This window comes from Danio rerio, chromosome 7, assembly GCF_049306965.1.
Source record: "Danio rerio strain Tuebingen ecotype United States chromosome 7, GRCz12tu, whole genome shotgun sequence".
NCBI lineage: Eukaryota > Metazoa > Chordata > Actinopteri > Cypriniformes > Danionidae > Danio > Danio rerio.
This window is the reverse complement of record NC_133182.1, coordinates 29393186-29408503: the sequence shown is the minus strand read 5'-3', so window position 1 is coordinate 29408503 and position 15318 is coordinate 29393186. Positions and strand designations below refer to the sequence as shown.

The 15318-nt window shown below is 36.4% G+C and overlaps 2 protein-coding genes across 2 annotated transcripts; both read left to right on the top strand.

Annotated features, from left to right (window-relative positions):
• Positions 1-1380: 1380 nt before the first annotated feature.
• LOC100000086 (serine/threonine-protein kinase pim-2) lies at positions 1381-7919 on the top strand. The gene is made up of 9 exons (XM_068222478.2): positions 1381-3947; positions 4120-4260; positions 4474-4665; positions 4831-4922; positions 5128-5178; positions 5347-5725; positions 5826-6002; positions 6137-6225; positions 6309-7919. The coding sequence occupies exons 1-9, from the start codon at positions 3632-3634 to the stop codon at positions 6381-6383; spliced, it is 1512 nt and encodes a 503-aa protein (XP_068078579.2). The 5' UTR covers positions 1381-3631; the 3' UTR covers positions 6384-7919.
• A 2224-nt stretch (positions 7920-10143) lies between these two features.
• gtf2a2 (general transcription factor IIA, 2) lies at positions 10144-14710 on the top strand. The gene is given in 4 exon segments (NM_001020605.1): positions 10144-10318; positions 10894-10998; positions 14157-14283; positions 14382-14710. Coding segments are annotated over 4 exon segments (330 nt in total). The 5' UTR covers positions 10144-10246; the 3' UTR covers positions 14408-14710.
• The last annotated feature ends 608 nt before the right edge of the window (positions 14711-15318 follow it).

Genomic DNA, 15318 nt, shown 5'->3' with positions numbered 1-15318 from the left:
GTATTGCATTGTATATTGATATAAGGTTCTGTGTACAAGTGCGTATGAGAAAGTATTGCATGTTTATTGCACAGTTGGGTAGATGGCCTGAGGAATTAAACTTTTCCTGCGTCTGGCAATTTTTGTGCTTGGTGCTATGAAGCGCCGACCAGACGGTAAAAGTTCAAACAGGTAGTGTGCTGGGTGTGAGGCATCCAGAGTGATTTTGTGAGCCCTTTTACTCACTCTGGAAGAGTAGGAAGGGTAGTGTCGGTGATACATTCAGCAGTCCGGACTATTTGCTGTAGTCTACAGAGGTCGGTTTTGGCAGCTGAGCCGAACCAGGCAGTGATTGAAGTGCAGAGGATGGATTGAATGACAGCTGAGTAGAACTGTACGTGCAGCTCCTGGGTCCTGTGGAAGGTTGAACTTCCTCAGCTGAAAAAGGAAGTATAGTCTCTGCTGGGCTTTCTTCACAATAGAGTCTATGTAATTGTCCCACTTTAGATCCTAAGAGGTGGTGGTGCCCAGGAACCTGAATTTTGCATTTATCTTTTACAAATCTGGATAAACTAATAAACAAATTGTTTGTTTGAAAAAAATTTTTGTCATACCTACTGCAAACATATATGAGCGATAATATCAATAAATGTGGAGGGGGGTTACAATATTGTCCAGGGAAAAAGGGGGTCTCAAGCTAAAAAAGGTTGGGAACTACTGTTTTATGATGCCCTGGTTGCTGACTTGTGTCACTGAAAGAGACATGTCAGTCTTTAAAATGATGGAAGCATTGATCTATAGATAATTCAATATCTGCATCAACACATCAACAACAAAAAAACATGTTTGGAAGTATTAGTAGAATAATAATTTAAAAATAGAAAGGAATGTGGTTGAGAATCAGCTGATTAAGCCATAGGGATGAGCCCTTCTAAAAGAAACATAGTGACAATCTTTCAAGCCAAGATACTGATTTTATTTCCTTCAGACAACACAGGAAAATGGTGAGCTTGAGTATTCTTGTATGTGATAGAGCAGTGAAGTCTCTTATAAAATAAAACATTTGTTATATTATTATATTATTTTAGCCTAACTTTGTTTTATTGATGCTTATTAGTCAGAGAGTTACAATATTAAATACAAAGAATCACAAGACATCAACTGATAAAATGAAGATAAATTAAATAACATTATGGATAAAAGTAACACATGTTAGGCCATATAGCAAAATATACAAATATGCTAACGGTACAGCAGTAAAAAAAAAAAATAATTAATTTAAAAATAATTTTTAAAAGAAGGAAGAAAGAAAATAAACATAAATATATAAACATGTATATTTTGTCTGTGCTCTCCATTTTTAACAGGAAAATGAGAGAGGAAGGGTTGTCAAATATAGTAAATTTTTTTCTAATACTGCAATCTGTATACCTAATCTTTTCTATTTGAATAGACTGCATCAGATCATGCATCCAATGCACATAACTGGGCGGAGAAGGATTTTTCCACTTCAGTGTTAAATGCCTTTTAGCAATTATTAAACAGATAGCAAGTGCATTTGACTGTGAAGATGACAAGAAAACATTTGTAGACAAATTATGGTTTATCAATGTTTAAAGATTTATATATAGATGATGTTTTTGCATCCTTTCAACAGCTTTTAGATAAGTTTTCCTTGCCCAGAAACAATTTTTTCCGATATTTACAGGTTCTTAGCTTTATCCGTAATAGGTATCCTCAGTTTCCTAGCCTCCCCTCCCCTACTCCTCTAGATTTAATTCTTGAACCAGTATCTATTGGGAAAGGTATGATTTCAGTTTTTTATGACAATATATGTTCTCTGCATAGAAGCTCACTGACATCCATAAAAACCCAATGGGAAGAAGACCTAACAGAGGACATTTCAGATGAACTGTGGGAAAACATTTTATACAGGGTACATTCTTCATCTGTGTGTGCTAAACATGGTTGGATCCAATGCAAAATACTCCATCATTCTCATTGGACTAAGGTCAAGCTTTCAAAAATGTACCCTGATGTTGATCCTCTCTGTGACCGTTGTCGCCAGGCTCCTGCAACACTGGCACATATGTTTTGGTTTTGCCCAACTCTATGTGGATATTGGTCAGAAATATTTGAGACAATGTTTCAAGTAGTTGGACAAGCAATTAAACCTGTATCTACAACAGCACTGTTTGGTACACTTCCTTTGTCAGTTCACTGTTCACGATACAAAGCAGATTTTGTGGCTTTTGTGTCCCTCCTGGCCAGAGGCCGTATTTTACTACATTGGAAGTCAGCTGCTTCACCTACTCACTCCATGTGGATTAATGACATTTTTCTCTTCATAAAACTGGAACAAATCAGACACTGTTTGAAGGGTTGTTCTAAAAACTTTCATAAAATGTGGGGCTCTCTCCTTGAATATATGGAAATGTATACTCCCTGCATACTAGATGATAGTTAATTTTGACATTTTTCTCTGCTGTGTGACATCTCATGTGACATCAAGACCAGGCTTTTAGTTTGGTGTATAAACAATTGTTATGGTTGGTTGGCATTTTATTTTCTTTTATTTTATTTCTTCTGTTGTTGTTGTTTAATTTTTATTTATTTTTTATTTTTTATTTAAATATATCTGGGGTTAATAATTGTCATAATCATTTAGATCCTTGTTTACTTCTCTCTCTCTATGTCAAAATGTACAATAATATTCTAAAATGTGTGATATTTGTAAATTTTTGAAAATTTCTATAAATAAAGTTGGGGAAGAAAAAAAAAAGAAAACATTTGTAGGGTTACGTCTAAATAATGCTACTAGGGTGCGTGGTTTGATATCTAAAAGAAAACATTTAGAAATTGATTTAAAAATTGATGCCCAAAAAATGCTTAGTGCTGAAAAAAGCCAGAAAGTATGTCAGAAAGAGTGGCTGGAGCTTGTTGTCACCCATCACAAGTTGAATCAAAACCAGGCTGACCTTCATATTTTAAACAAACATTTGGAAATCTACTGTATTTAATTAAACTTGTCTTCTGGAAAACACAAGTTCTCTAAGCTAAAAGGAAAAACAGAAAATAGCATGTTTCCTCTACTAGATTTAGTAGATTCAGTCTAATTATTATGTTTTTAAATCCCATCCACACATCTTTACTCTAATTCATTTCTGACTTCAATTCCTTACATTTAAATATACATACAAAAAGAAATAAAACTCTTCAAGTAGACTACTCCCACTGAGATCATGAAGTAATGTGGACTATCAGTTCTGTTCAGATACCATGATATTTGCCTCCCTCAAGTGGTTGAGAAAGAGAATACAACCAATAAGAAAGTATTAGCGACGCAGCATTATACTGCAGAAGTACGGAATTAAACATTTATATAAGTGTTTGAACAAGTATTAAAACAAGTAGATTTACATTTATAATATGATTTAATATTTATTTTAGCTTTATTTTAGGCATTACTATAAGAATTGTCAGGTATTATGTATGCAATATGTAGTCCAGCAAATTTTAAAACAAAACAAATTGATCTCAAGGACATTTTATTTGATGTCATAATTAGAACGTCAAAGTGGAATGTTAAGGCTTGACGGTGTAATTTAGTTTTAGTGGGTAGTTTGGAGTGAGACAGTGCGTTTGTTTTATCATGGGTCAGCGAATTTCTTGTCTGAATATAGCGACAGAGTCAGAGTGTGTGTACAGTTTACATCCTAGTACACCACTTCAGTTAAATAATGACACGCCTCGTCAAGAAAACCATCAGCTTGATGAGAGCCGTGTTGTTCCTTGTGAGGAAGATGGAGGGAGTTTGGTAAAGGAGAAAAAGAAATGGAAGAAAAAATCGAGTTTTTGGAGAAAGCTGTTCCGCTTTTCACGCCCAAGAGCTGGAAGGGGTGAAAAGGTGAAGCAGGTGGACAGTGAGAAGGTGAAGCCAGTTACCGAAGCAGAACCTTCTACTGATGGTAAATCCCTTTATTTTTTCTGTGACTGGAAAAAATTAATAAAAATGATCACCATAGCTTTAAAATATTGTGTCTGCAAATATATGTATTTGTAAAAGGATTGAAACGTTTCTGTGTGTTTTAATTAAAGTAAATGTTGAATGTATGTTCCCCTCTTTACATCAAACCTCAGTAGGAAACATCTCAAGCCCTGTTGAGCATCATGACTACCAGCAAGCTCCTAACAGCCTTGAGGTTCCTCCCTCCATCATTGACCTGCAAATACAGGAACAGTGTGAGAATGTGGAGCTGGAGGAAGAAATGTCTACTGATGGTAAATCTCTTCATCTTTTGTGTTTACTGAACTTAATCATTAAAGAAGATCATCATAGCTTTAAACATTTGCAGAGTTCAAATTTTCAGATGTGCAGTTGTTTGTGTATCTGAACTCTTCAGTTTTGTCTTTGTAAATACTATAAATGTATTATTTGTAGCAGTATTGAAATGTTTGTGTGTTTATATATAATTGTTATATTTTCCTCTTTAGATCCAACTTCAGTGGAGACCATATCTTCTGTAGAGAGTTATGGTCCTCAGAACACTCCCAACAGTAGTTTTGAGATTCCTTTCTTCACTGTTGACGAGCAAATCCAGGAGTTTCCAGATGATCTGTCAGAGGAAGAAACTGTGTGTCCTCTGGCAGAAAACCCAAGCCAAGACATGGTCTTGATTATTGGGAGTAAGTTCATATTAATTATGGCTGCTTGATGCTTTCACTTTTTGAAAGGATTAGATGTTTCTGCATTATGTATTAGTGACGTAATGGTGTATAAAGTGGTAATAAAGTTTTACTTTTGCATTGTAGAATATGAATCTGTCTCTAAAACTAATTATATTTGAACAGGCATGTGCTGGACCTACAACATGGGTGAGCTACTGGGAGAAGGAGGATTTGGTGCCGTATATGCTGGTGTCCGTGCCCATGATGGTCTTCCGGTAAATTTACATATATTTTTGCATAATCAACCTAACAAACTATATTTATGTGTTATGCTTTGTCTTTTGTTACACAACTAGAGCCCTTGATAAATGGTCAACCTGACCAAACATGCTACAAATTCATGACTAGAATTTCAACAAGGATTATTGAATGGCCTGATGTAATCCAGTGCTAACTGTTATATTCTGTTTTGTTGATCAGGTGGCAATCAAGTTTGCCAGAAAAATGGAGGGCATGGAATATCTCTACGTTGTAAGTAGACTGTCGTCTCTATGTGATCTTCATTAACTCTTTAACTCTCTGTTTTTGCTTTTACTGCCAATGTTAATCATAGACAGCAAACTATCTCTCAATAAACAAATTATTAACATGTTGTGCAAACCACCTTAATTTAACCATCCTAAAAACTCTTTCCACTAGCCTGGCCTTCCAGAACTTGTACCACTGGAAATCGGCCTCACACTTATGGCAAACAAGGGTCCCAGCTCACCCAACATAATCGATCTGCTGGATTGGCAGGACTTTCCAGACCATTATATAATGGTCCTGCAGCGCCCTTCACCATGCCTGAGTGTGTTCAAGCTTTTGGAGAGCTGTGGCAACATCTTTGAAGAAAGGTTTGCTCGGTATGTGATGCGCCAGGTTATCGAGGCAGCTGAGACCTGCTGCCGGCGCGGAGTATTCCACAGAGATATAAAATTGGAGAACTTGATCATCAACACACACACCATGGATGTCACACTGATTGACTTCGGCTGTGGGAACCTGTTCCACGAAACAGAGTACCACACTTTTAGTGGTATGTACAGTATTAAAACTTTAGTGTCATGACACACAAGCTGCTGAATACAGTAAAAACAAACTGTTGTAACTCAGACATGCAAATCTCTTTCCTCCAGGCACAGAGATGTACTGCCCTCCAGAGTTTTTCGAAACGGGCAAATACTTAGCACGGCCAGCAACCGTGTATTCGCTTGGAGTGCTGCTATACACTATGGTGTGCGGATATATGCCAGACTACACGGATCGGGAAAAGATGCAGCACTGGCTGTGGTATCTGCCGTCTTTGTCCTGTGGTAAGAACTTGAAAATTTGTAACAATCATACAAAAAAGTGTCTGACAAAGCCACTTGGCTCAGCTGTCCAAAATGCCATCAGGAGATGTAAAGGATGTTTAAAGTCATAGTCAAACATTAATCCTGTCTTTCAGAATGCAGTCATCTCATAAATGCCTGTCTGCATCCCGATCCCAGCGAGAGGATACTACTGGAGCAGATCCTCCTCCACGACTGGTTTACGGTACCTATGATCTATAAAACTTTTCAAAATGTCAGTTATTTTGGGGGACAATAAACCTGATTTTGTTTTTGTTTTTGCTTTAGATCACACCATCAGACATGGAGGATGAGCGCCCGGTCCTGGTCATGCAGGAAGAACTGATTAGCCAGGCATGCTAACACCAGTGGCCTCACCACTTCTCCAGTCCTTTGCTTATTGCTAATGTCTGGTGTCAGAGCTTGAGGCAGCAATACTTGCATCTGTTTGGTTGCTGCCAAAAATGTATTGTTGAATTGAAATAAAATTGTGTCAATTGAACTGTTGTGTTTGTCATGTTTTTGTCCATTTATTTGCTGAATTAGAATTGAAGTTTGCATTAAGCCTAGTAAGACCATGATTAACTAGTACAGGTGTATTTTATTATGAAAGAAGCTAAAAAAAGAATATTGTGGTCCTCCAGGAGCTGGATTGGACATAGTAAGTAGTAAGGAATGTGTATTTATATTGCACATTTATTGTGTATGACCATACACCCAAAGAGCTTCACAATCATGAGGGGGGTCTCTCCTCACCTCCACCAGTGTGCAGCATACACTTGGATGATGCGATGGCAGCCACAGGACAACGCTGCTAGTGCGCTCACTGCACACCAGCTTTTAGTGGAGTGGAGAGACAGTGATAGAGCCAATTCAGTAGATGCGGTTGATTGGGAGGCAACTATAGGTAAGGGCCGATGCAGGGAATTTGGCCAGGACACAGGGGTTACACCCCTACTCTTTACAAGAAGTGTCATGGGATTTTAAATAACCTCTGAGAGTCAGGACCTCAGTTTAACATTTCATCCAAAAGACAGCACTTACTAACAGTATAGTGTCCCTTTCTCTATACTGGGGCATTAGGACTCACACACTGCTGGCCTCACTAACACCATTTCCAACAGCAACCTAGTTTTCCCATGTGATCTCCCATCCAGGTTCTGACCAGGCTCAGCCCTGCTTAGCTTCAGTAAGTAACTGCTCTTGGGCTGCAGGGTGATATGGCTGTGAATTTTCTCAACTATGAATATTTACAAGTGAGAAACTCTGTTCTTCTTCATTCTACACCAGCAGTTCCCAACAAAGGAGTCCCAGTCCACAAGGGGGTCTCAGCGAGCTCTGTAGAGAGTTGCGTCATATTTAAAAAAAAATAAATAAATTAGCAGTGGACAATTAAGAGAACGATTATTTTGCCTCAGTTGATTTTATTTCCTGGCTGACCAAAAATTGACAAATTTGTAATTCGTCTTCCACAAAAAAAAAAAAAAATACTCTGATTCAACTTTAGCAGCTAATAGTAATGACGCAAGAATCCTGGGCCCAGGTGAGGAAGCGCCAAATATTTTAGGTCACAGCACTAGCAATACTGGAAACACGAAATGCAGGAAATACCAAGATATTTACCTGAACTATGGTTTTTTTATCTTTTCTTGAAACAAAATGTCCCTGACCCAGCCACAGTGCATCATCTGTGACAAAGTTCTTGTTAACAAATGCATGAGGCTGTCCAAATTAATAAGACATTTGCATATGACTCCCCAATACCTCAAGTGTACCCAATACAAATGGCCTACTGATGTTTAGAGAATCAGTTTTATTGCCGAGTGTGCGTCACACATTCTAGGGATTTGTTTTGGCTACAGAAGCTTCCAGTGAACATAAAGTAACAAGTGACAACACAAAATAAATATGGAAAAAAGAAAGACAATAAACATCAAACAGAGATGCAGTTAGTCAAGAAATCTGGATGTTGAATTGTATGTACAGGTTTGTTATAAATACACAGGTTATATGGTGATGTGTACAAATGCAAATGGAGAAAGTATTGCATTGTATATTGATATAAGGTTCTGTGTACAAGTGCGTATATTGCACATTTATTGCACAGTTGGGGGATATTTAACTGTTCATGAGGTAGATAGCCTGAGGAAATAAACTTTTCCTGTGTCTGGCGATTTTTGTGCTTGGTGCTATGAAGAGCCGACCAGACGGCAACAGTTCAAACAGGTAGTGTGCTGGGTGTGAGGCATCCAGAGTGATTTTGTGAGCCCTTTTACTCACTCTGGAAGAGTAGGAAGGGTAGTGTCAGTGATAAATTGAGCAGTCCGGACTATTTGCTGTAGTCTACGGAGCGAAGTCATGGGCGTAAATCCCGGGGGGGATGGGGGGGACATGTCCCCTCCCATCCGAGGGTTAGAGACAACACGGGGAAGCGATCACAAATTGACCCACCTTAAAGCGATTTTCCTCAATGTAGTTAATACAGACTCTTTCATATATTAGTTGCGGCAAAAAATGCTGATTAAGGATGTAATTGTCCATGAATCTGCTGTATTAGCGATTAAAATTACTTACCTAGTTAGCGTTAGCTTGTTGCTAACGCTAAAGCCGTTTCCCATGCATTGTTTCATTTGTGACGATTTGGCATAATGTTAACTTAACATTAACAACCACAATTTGCATATTATTAGTTGTGTATTTGCCAAATGAGCACTGCTACACTGTGCACACTAACCCCACTGTATTTTTTGTATAAGTTAATCAGTTTCTATTCTTTTCTACACAATTAATTTGAAATTAAAATGATAACCTTTTTTAATTCTGTTTTTATTATTGTGGTTATTTTTATGATAGTTTTGCATTCTTTATGTAAAGCACTTTGAATTACCATTGTGTATAAAATGTGCTACAGTATAAATAAACGCCTGGCAGTGTCATGTATTGGATAAAATGACAGAGAAAATGGACATAATGATTTTTCAGTGCAGCTAAACGCCAAGTACAAAAACTTCACATATTAAGCAATTTGGCTTTCAGAATGAGTGCTTATGAAAATACTAATATCACATTATCAATCACAGGCAAAGGAGAAAGAACTGATTGAGGAACAGGCAGAGCAGGGTCAGTCAGATGTACAGTGTCAGGTAAGGGTGTTGTGCTTTATTGAAGGGATAATGAAAATTCTTTTGAAATAATAAAATATAAATAATACAAATAATTTAAAAATAGAAAGGAATGTGGTTGAGAATCAGCTGATTAAGCCATATGGATGAGCCCTTCTAACAGAAACATAGTGACAATCTTTCAAGCCAAGATACTGATTTTATTTCCTTCAGACAACACAGGAAAATGGTGAGCTTGAGTATTCTTGTATGTGATAGAGCCGTGAAGTCTCACATAAAATAAAACATTTGTAATAGTCTCACGTTTTTAGTTGAAAATGTTTAACACAAAGGTCAGTTAACAAGTTGGCCACACAATAGATGCAATTGTCTGGTGTTTAGCTTAAGCAAAGTGAGCATACTAACCATTTATTTATTCATACATAAAAATATAAAGTAATGTTCAAACATATGTCTGTGTAATACCTGTTGTAGTCAGTCATCAACACATTATACGGAGTTTACTTTGTTTCACGCGTTGTAACCAGGATGTAACCTTGTCACAATGTAACAAATTCTCCGTCTGCAGAAACAATAATGTCTGGGCTCTTCTGCTGCCATCTGCTGGCGCCACACTGACACAAAATCATTAAGTCTTTGAATCTCTTTAGGCTTATTCCATGCCAAATTATGACTTTACTTTCTTTATATAACACGAAGGTAAAACAAATAATGATAAGCAATAATGAGGATATCATCTTTGCAACTATATTACATATCTCTCTTTCTTTTATTTTAAAATGAGGGCTGTCTAAAGTTATATTATAATGCCAATCACACTAAAACTTTTGTTTAAAAGGAAATCAGTTTTAAAACAATCTATAAAGTAATAAAATAAATGTGTTTTTATTTTCCAAGTCGACGAGGAATTGAAGGAGCAATGATTTATTATCCTCGTAGGACTCGCAGGATAAGAGATGTATGTCCCTCTCGTGTTTCCGTAGCGCGATCGCTCTGAGATTGGATTTTGAGGAAGTGCTCAGCCAGCGGGCAAATCACAAAGCAACAGCGGCGGCCCTACGGTTATTTTAAACAGAACATTCGCCTTCGCGCTGATAATACACTATGGCATATCAACTCTACAGAAACACGACGCTCGGAAACAGCCTACAGGAGAGTCTTGATGAACTTATTCAGGTGAGACTGCTGGATCTAAGAGAAGTCATGTAGCCTGATTGCTAGCCAGCGCAGAATGATGCGATTTAGAGACTGTAGATAACGGGATAAAGACGACGACTTTATTTTCAGTTATTTACCTTTAATAGTTTAGCATTTTATATGTTAGCATTGCATCTATTATTATTTATCTATCTGTTTAGCAAGTAAATGTAAAGTAACTGAGTGTTAGCAAACCCCAGCTGTGTTTGTGACTGAGCTGCTCCTCATAACAGTCATGAATGAACTGCTCTAGTAAAGGATACATTCAATTTTTGTGTGTTTTATTAGAGCTGTACGTGCAATTTTGGTTTAGTTTTGTTTTTAAATTGCCATATTTTAGAACATAACAGTCTTGGTATAATTACAGATGCAACATGTATCGTTTATTACTTCAATATGTACGTTTTTGTCTAAACATGTTGACTCTAAGATTGAAGACTAATACACGCAGTAAAGTCTTTTATTGATTATTTTACCTTACTTAATACAATGAAGATTAAACTTGACCACAACTACATGCATCTTTCAATGAGGTAACTTTTCTCTTTCCACAGACCCAACAGATCACACCACAGTTAGCTCTCCAAGTGCTTTTACAGTTTGATAAAGCTATCAACACAGCGCTGGCCAACCGGGTCCGCAACAGGGTCAATTTTAGGGTGAGTCAAGTGAATTACTTATATTTTTAAAGTGATAGTTGTGAATGTGAAAATTCTGAAATTGTTTTCAACATTGACTTGACATGTTTTGTTTAATACAAAAGGAGATATACTGAGGAATCCTGGAAATCTGTGGTCATAGACTTCCATTTATATTATTTGTTTTTTCAACCATTAAAGTCATTTGTTAGAGGTTTCCAGCATTCTTCACTATACAGGATACATGCAGGGTCTTAAAATGTCTTCAATCTCAAAAGCATAATTTTAGGCCTTAAAAAGTCTTAAATCCACTTAAGTTTTGTGTTGTAAATCTTAAATCTTTTTTACAGGTCTTAATGATCCTTTGTGCATGTATAGCTACTAGGCATGGGCTGGTATAAGATTATAACAGTATGATAACCTTGGATATAAGTTTCACGGTATGGAGATAACTGCTCTAAAATATATTCTTTTTAAATATCTGGGTAAAAAACAAAACATTTTCCCCTTTGTACAGAATATATTTTAATTGAGAAACATTTAAAATATTTAGCTGTAAACATGTCAGGCTAAATAATTAAAATGAATTATGGACTTCAACTGTCTTCATTTGTTTAAAACACACAGATTTATTTACAATTTAAAACGGCAACTTTGAAGATCTTTTCTGCTATAGATACTGTTGTACTAAACATTTTTTTAAATAAAGTGAATTTTAAAAAAAATCTTACTTATACCTTAGGAACGGTATAGCAGAAAATTTTGGATTGTTTTAAAACCTTGACTTTTCCTAACCGCGATATACCTTAAATGCAGTTATTGTCCCATGCTTAATAGCTACCCAATCTGGCCATTAACAATCATACAATCACCAACAATCCTAATGTCAATAAAATTTTTTATTTACAATTTGCATTTTTGCCATAATGTTTTAATTACTTTCCTTACAGTAACATTTGTTTAAAAGTTCTCCCTGTGTATACTGCTGAGGATACTGACCTGACCTTATTATTATTGTATTATTAAATGTACTAAATTACAATCATGTTTTGATAGGGCAAGTGAAAATCTTTTCCATTTCTTAGCGTTTAGTCTTGTATAAGTCTAAGATTCAATTAATAATGCTCTTAAAAGTCTTAAGCCTCCTTTTCACTGCACACGACAAGCGACAGACCGGAAGTCATTAATTTCCAATGGAGAGCAGTCCAGGAGCTGCGTGGAGTTCCGATCATCTCTGTATGTGGAAAATTCGGATCCGAATTGAGCTGCGGATCCGTTGATATATTTGAACTCCTGCGACTAGACCGGATGTGATGTATTCCAGTGTTGTACAAGCAGGTCCGCGCACGCGAGATGAGAAATAGGAGTTTATTTGGTTATTTTTTAAATTATAAAAAGTCTATATATTAAAAAAAATCTGTTCTTAAATGTAAGAAAGAAAGTAATAAAAATATATTTTGTAATGTTGTCTCCACATTCCCTCCTATATTTTAGCGGTCTGTGAGTTTCTAGTATTCATTCATTCAATAAACCATGTAAACTCACAGAGAATAAAGCCTCTTGCTTTTGCACTCTTTTATTTCGGACACTGAGAATCAGCTTCTCCCCCATGGTGCATTACAACAATTAAATGTGTGTGCGACTGCCACAAGGGGGTGTATTCCGACAGTCGTGTCGATTTGTTGTGTGCAGTGGAAAGGCGGCTTTAAATTTAACTTGTTGAAACCTGCAGAAACCCTGTGATATCTTCTTTTGTGTTCAACTTAACTCAAACTGGGTTGAAATAAGTGTAGGGTGGGTAAATGATGACAGAATTTTAAGGTTCGGGTCAACTATTACTTTACGAGAATTGTATTATATTACAGCATTTGTCAGGATGTCTGAGATATTTAATGAGGTAGTCTAGACTCTAGTTGTTTACCAGTTTGTTGTTCACACTTGATTTTAAATAAATCAGACACAGTCTTTCATCTGCTAGGTAAGCCCAGTTTATTTAAAGAAGTGTCAACACTGCTTTTTAAATCCTGGTTGTCACTTAGCAATTAGACCGAGACCACTAAAATGATTTGACTAAATTATGAAGCCAACATGGAACAGAGAATTTGTCTAAACAAAACAAAAAAAACAGGTAAGTAGATAACTTTAAAGCATAGATTCCTCATGTCTACCAGTTTTTTTGCTCACTATATGTGCAATGACCATTAAAATTGAATGGACACACAGTCAATCGCACACACCAACGATCAGGATTTAGAATTATGGCAAATCCAACAAGTTCAAAAGCAGCTTTTGCAAACTGGAAATATAAGCACTACTTTTCCCCCATTTTTTGATGAAAGACAAGAATGTTTATGTATCGTGCAACTTATGCCCAAGAAAAAAAAAAGAGTCTCTCTTTGTTGGTGTCAAGTACTTCTGATCTAACAATGCACCTCGTGTTGTCACATGCCTACGCAGGTGACGACCAGAGCTCTGAGACGAAGCCAACATGTCAAAGAAAATAAAACTTAATTTTTCTCCACCACAAACACTTATTTCTCAGACAGAATTAAACAAAAGAATATCTAGATATATAGTTGAGGACATGCTGCTGTTGTCTCTCACATTGTCCCACAACACCATTATAATGGTGTAGATTAGTGTTCAATGTTTTATATTTATTTTATAGTCATTTGACGAAAATAAGATTTTTATTAAAGTACCACAATAATTACTTTCCTTGGTAATTAGTTACTTTTATAATTATGTAACTCCGTTATTATTTGGGAAAAGTGACTATTAACTATAATTACTCTTTTAATTGGACGTGCCCAACACTGCTCATCAGAAGCAAAATAAGATCTGCAGCAGATCTTCATTAGTGTGTGATCAGGAAAGTTTCTGGTACTGTTTTGACTCCCTTACACATTTACGAGCTCATCACAAGTGTTTGGCCGATTAAAAGTACTATCACATGGACCAACATCTAGCAATTAGCCCTGTAAGATCAGTTCAGTCACAAAATTCACATTATTGATGCTGCTTTGTTTTTGTATCTTTGGGTATGGCTTTAAATAACATCATAAATGTGATGTAAACCAGGACTAAGTGTATCGTTTTCTATTTTGGTACAGATCGAAATCACTCCCATATAACCGAACATGAAGTGTAAAAATCACTGCTCTTTGCTTCATCTGCAGGGATCTCTGAACACATACAGGTTCTGTGATAACGTCTGGACGTTTGTGTTGAATGACGTTGAATTCCGGGAAGTGACAGACCTGGTCAAGGTGGACAAAGTGAAAATTGTAGCATGTGATGGCAAAAGTAAGACTGAGAAAATATTGATTTATTATTTTCTGCTTTTTCATACTTTGAGGTGTTGTAAAGAAATCCATCTAATCCAATGTGTTTCTGTTTCATAGACACTGGGTCTAATGCAGCAGAGTGAAATCCAGCTGGAGGACAAAACGAAATTGAATTGCTGGTTGATGGGAAAGATGAAAAGAATTGAAGATGGGGCACACAGCGAGGAGGACTGTGTATATATTATTTATTACAAGAAACAGTTCTCCAGCCTTCATGCATTAACCTGCTCAGTGGAGGACTGGCACGTGTATGGAGCACACAAGGCCTTGGATGTCACATGAAAGTTTTCTTTTTATAAATAAATATATATAATTTTCATAGAAATGCCAATGCTTTTCAGTTTGTTACTATTTAGCGTATTCTCTAATAAACTTGTTTTAAAGGTTTTTGCTTGCTGTTGTTATGGAGAATGTTTTAATAAGTTGTCTTCCAAATTAACAGGACTATAGAGCTGTATTGGGATCATAATTTCCGAAATCACACATAACCACCACTTAATCTCCACTACTAGCTGTCACCTGTAAGTTTAAAGGAATAGTTCACTCAAAAATGAAAAATTAGTTTATTTATTCCCCCTCGGGCCATCCAAAATGTTGATGAATTTATTTCTCTTCAGCAGAACATATTTTTAGATGATAACAATTGTCCTCTGGTGTCCCTATGTTGGAAGTCAGTGGGTGCCATTACTTTTGAGATAAAAAAAAACATGTTTAAAACAAATTATAATTATTACCAGTGCCTGCTCAGGATGCACTGAGATTTTAGGAAGCGAAATAATCTCTCTGTGCTGAACACTGAACATTATTTACAACTTTATTACCTGTTATTCAAAGGGTTAGGTACTGAAACCCAGTGCCATTATTGGCATATGAATTTCACTGCCTAATTTTGGTTCCACTATTGTTGCGACAAGGATATAAGAAGCATCAAGGTTTGTGTCCTATCATCTCGAAGTGAAGTTTTATAAACTAATTTCTAGAGGAGCACATGATA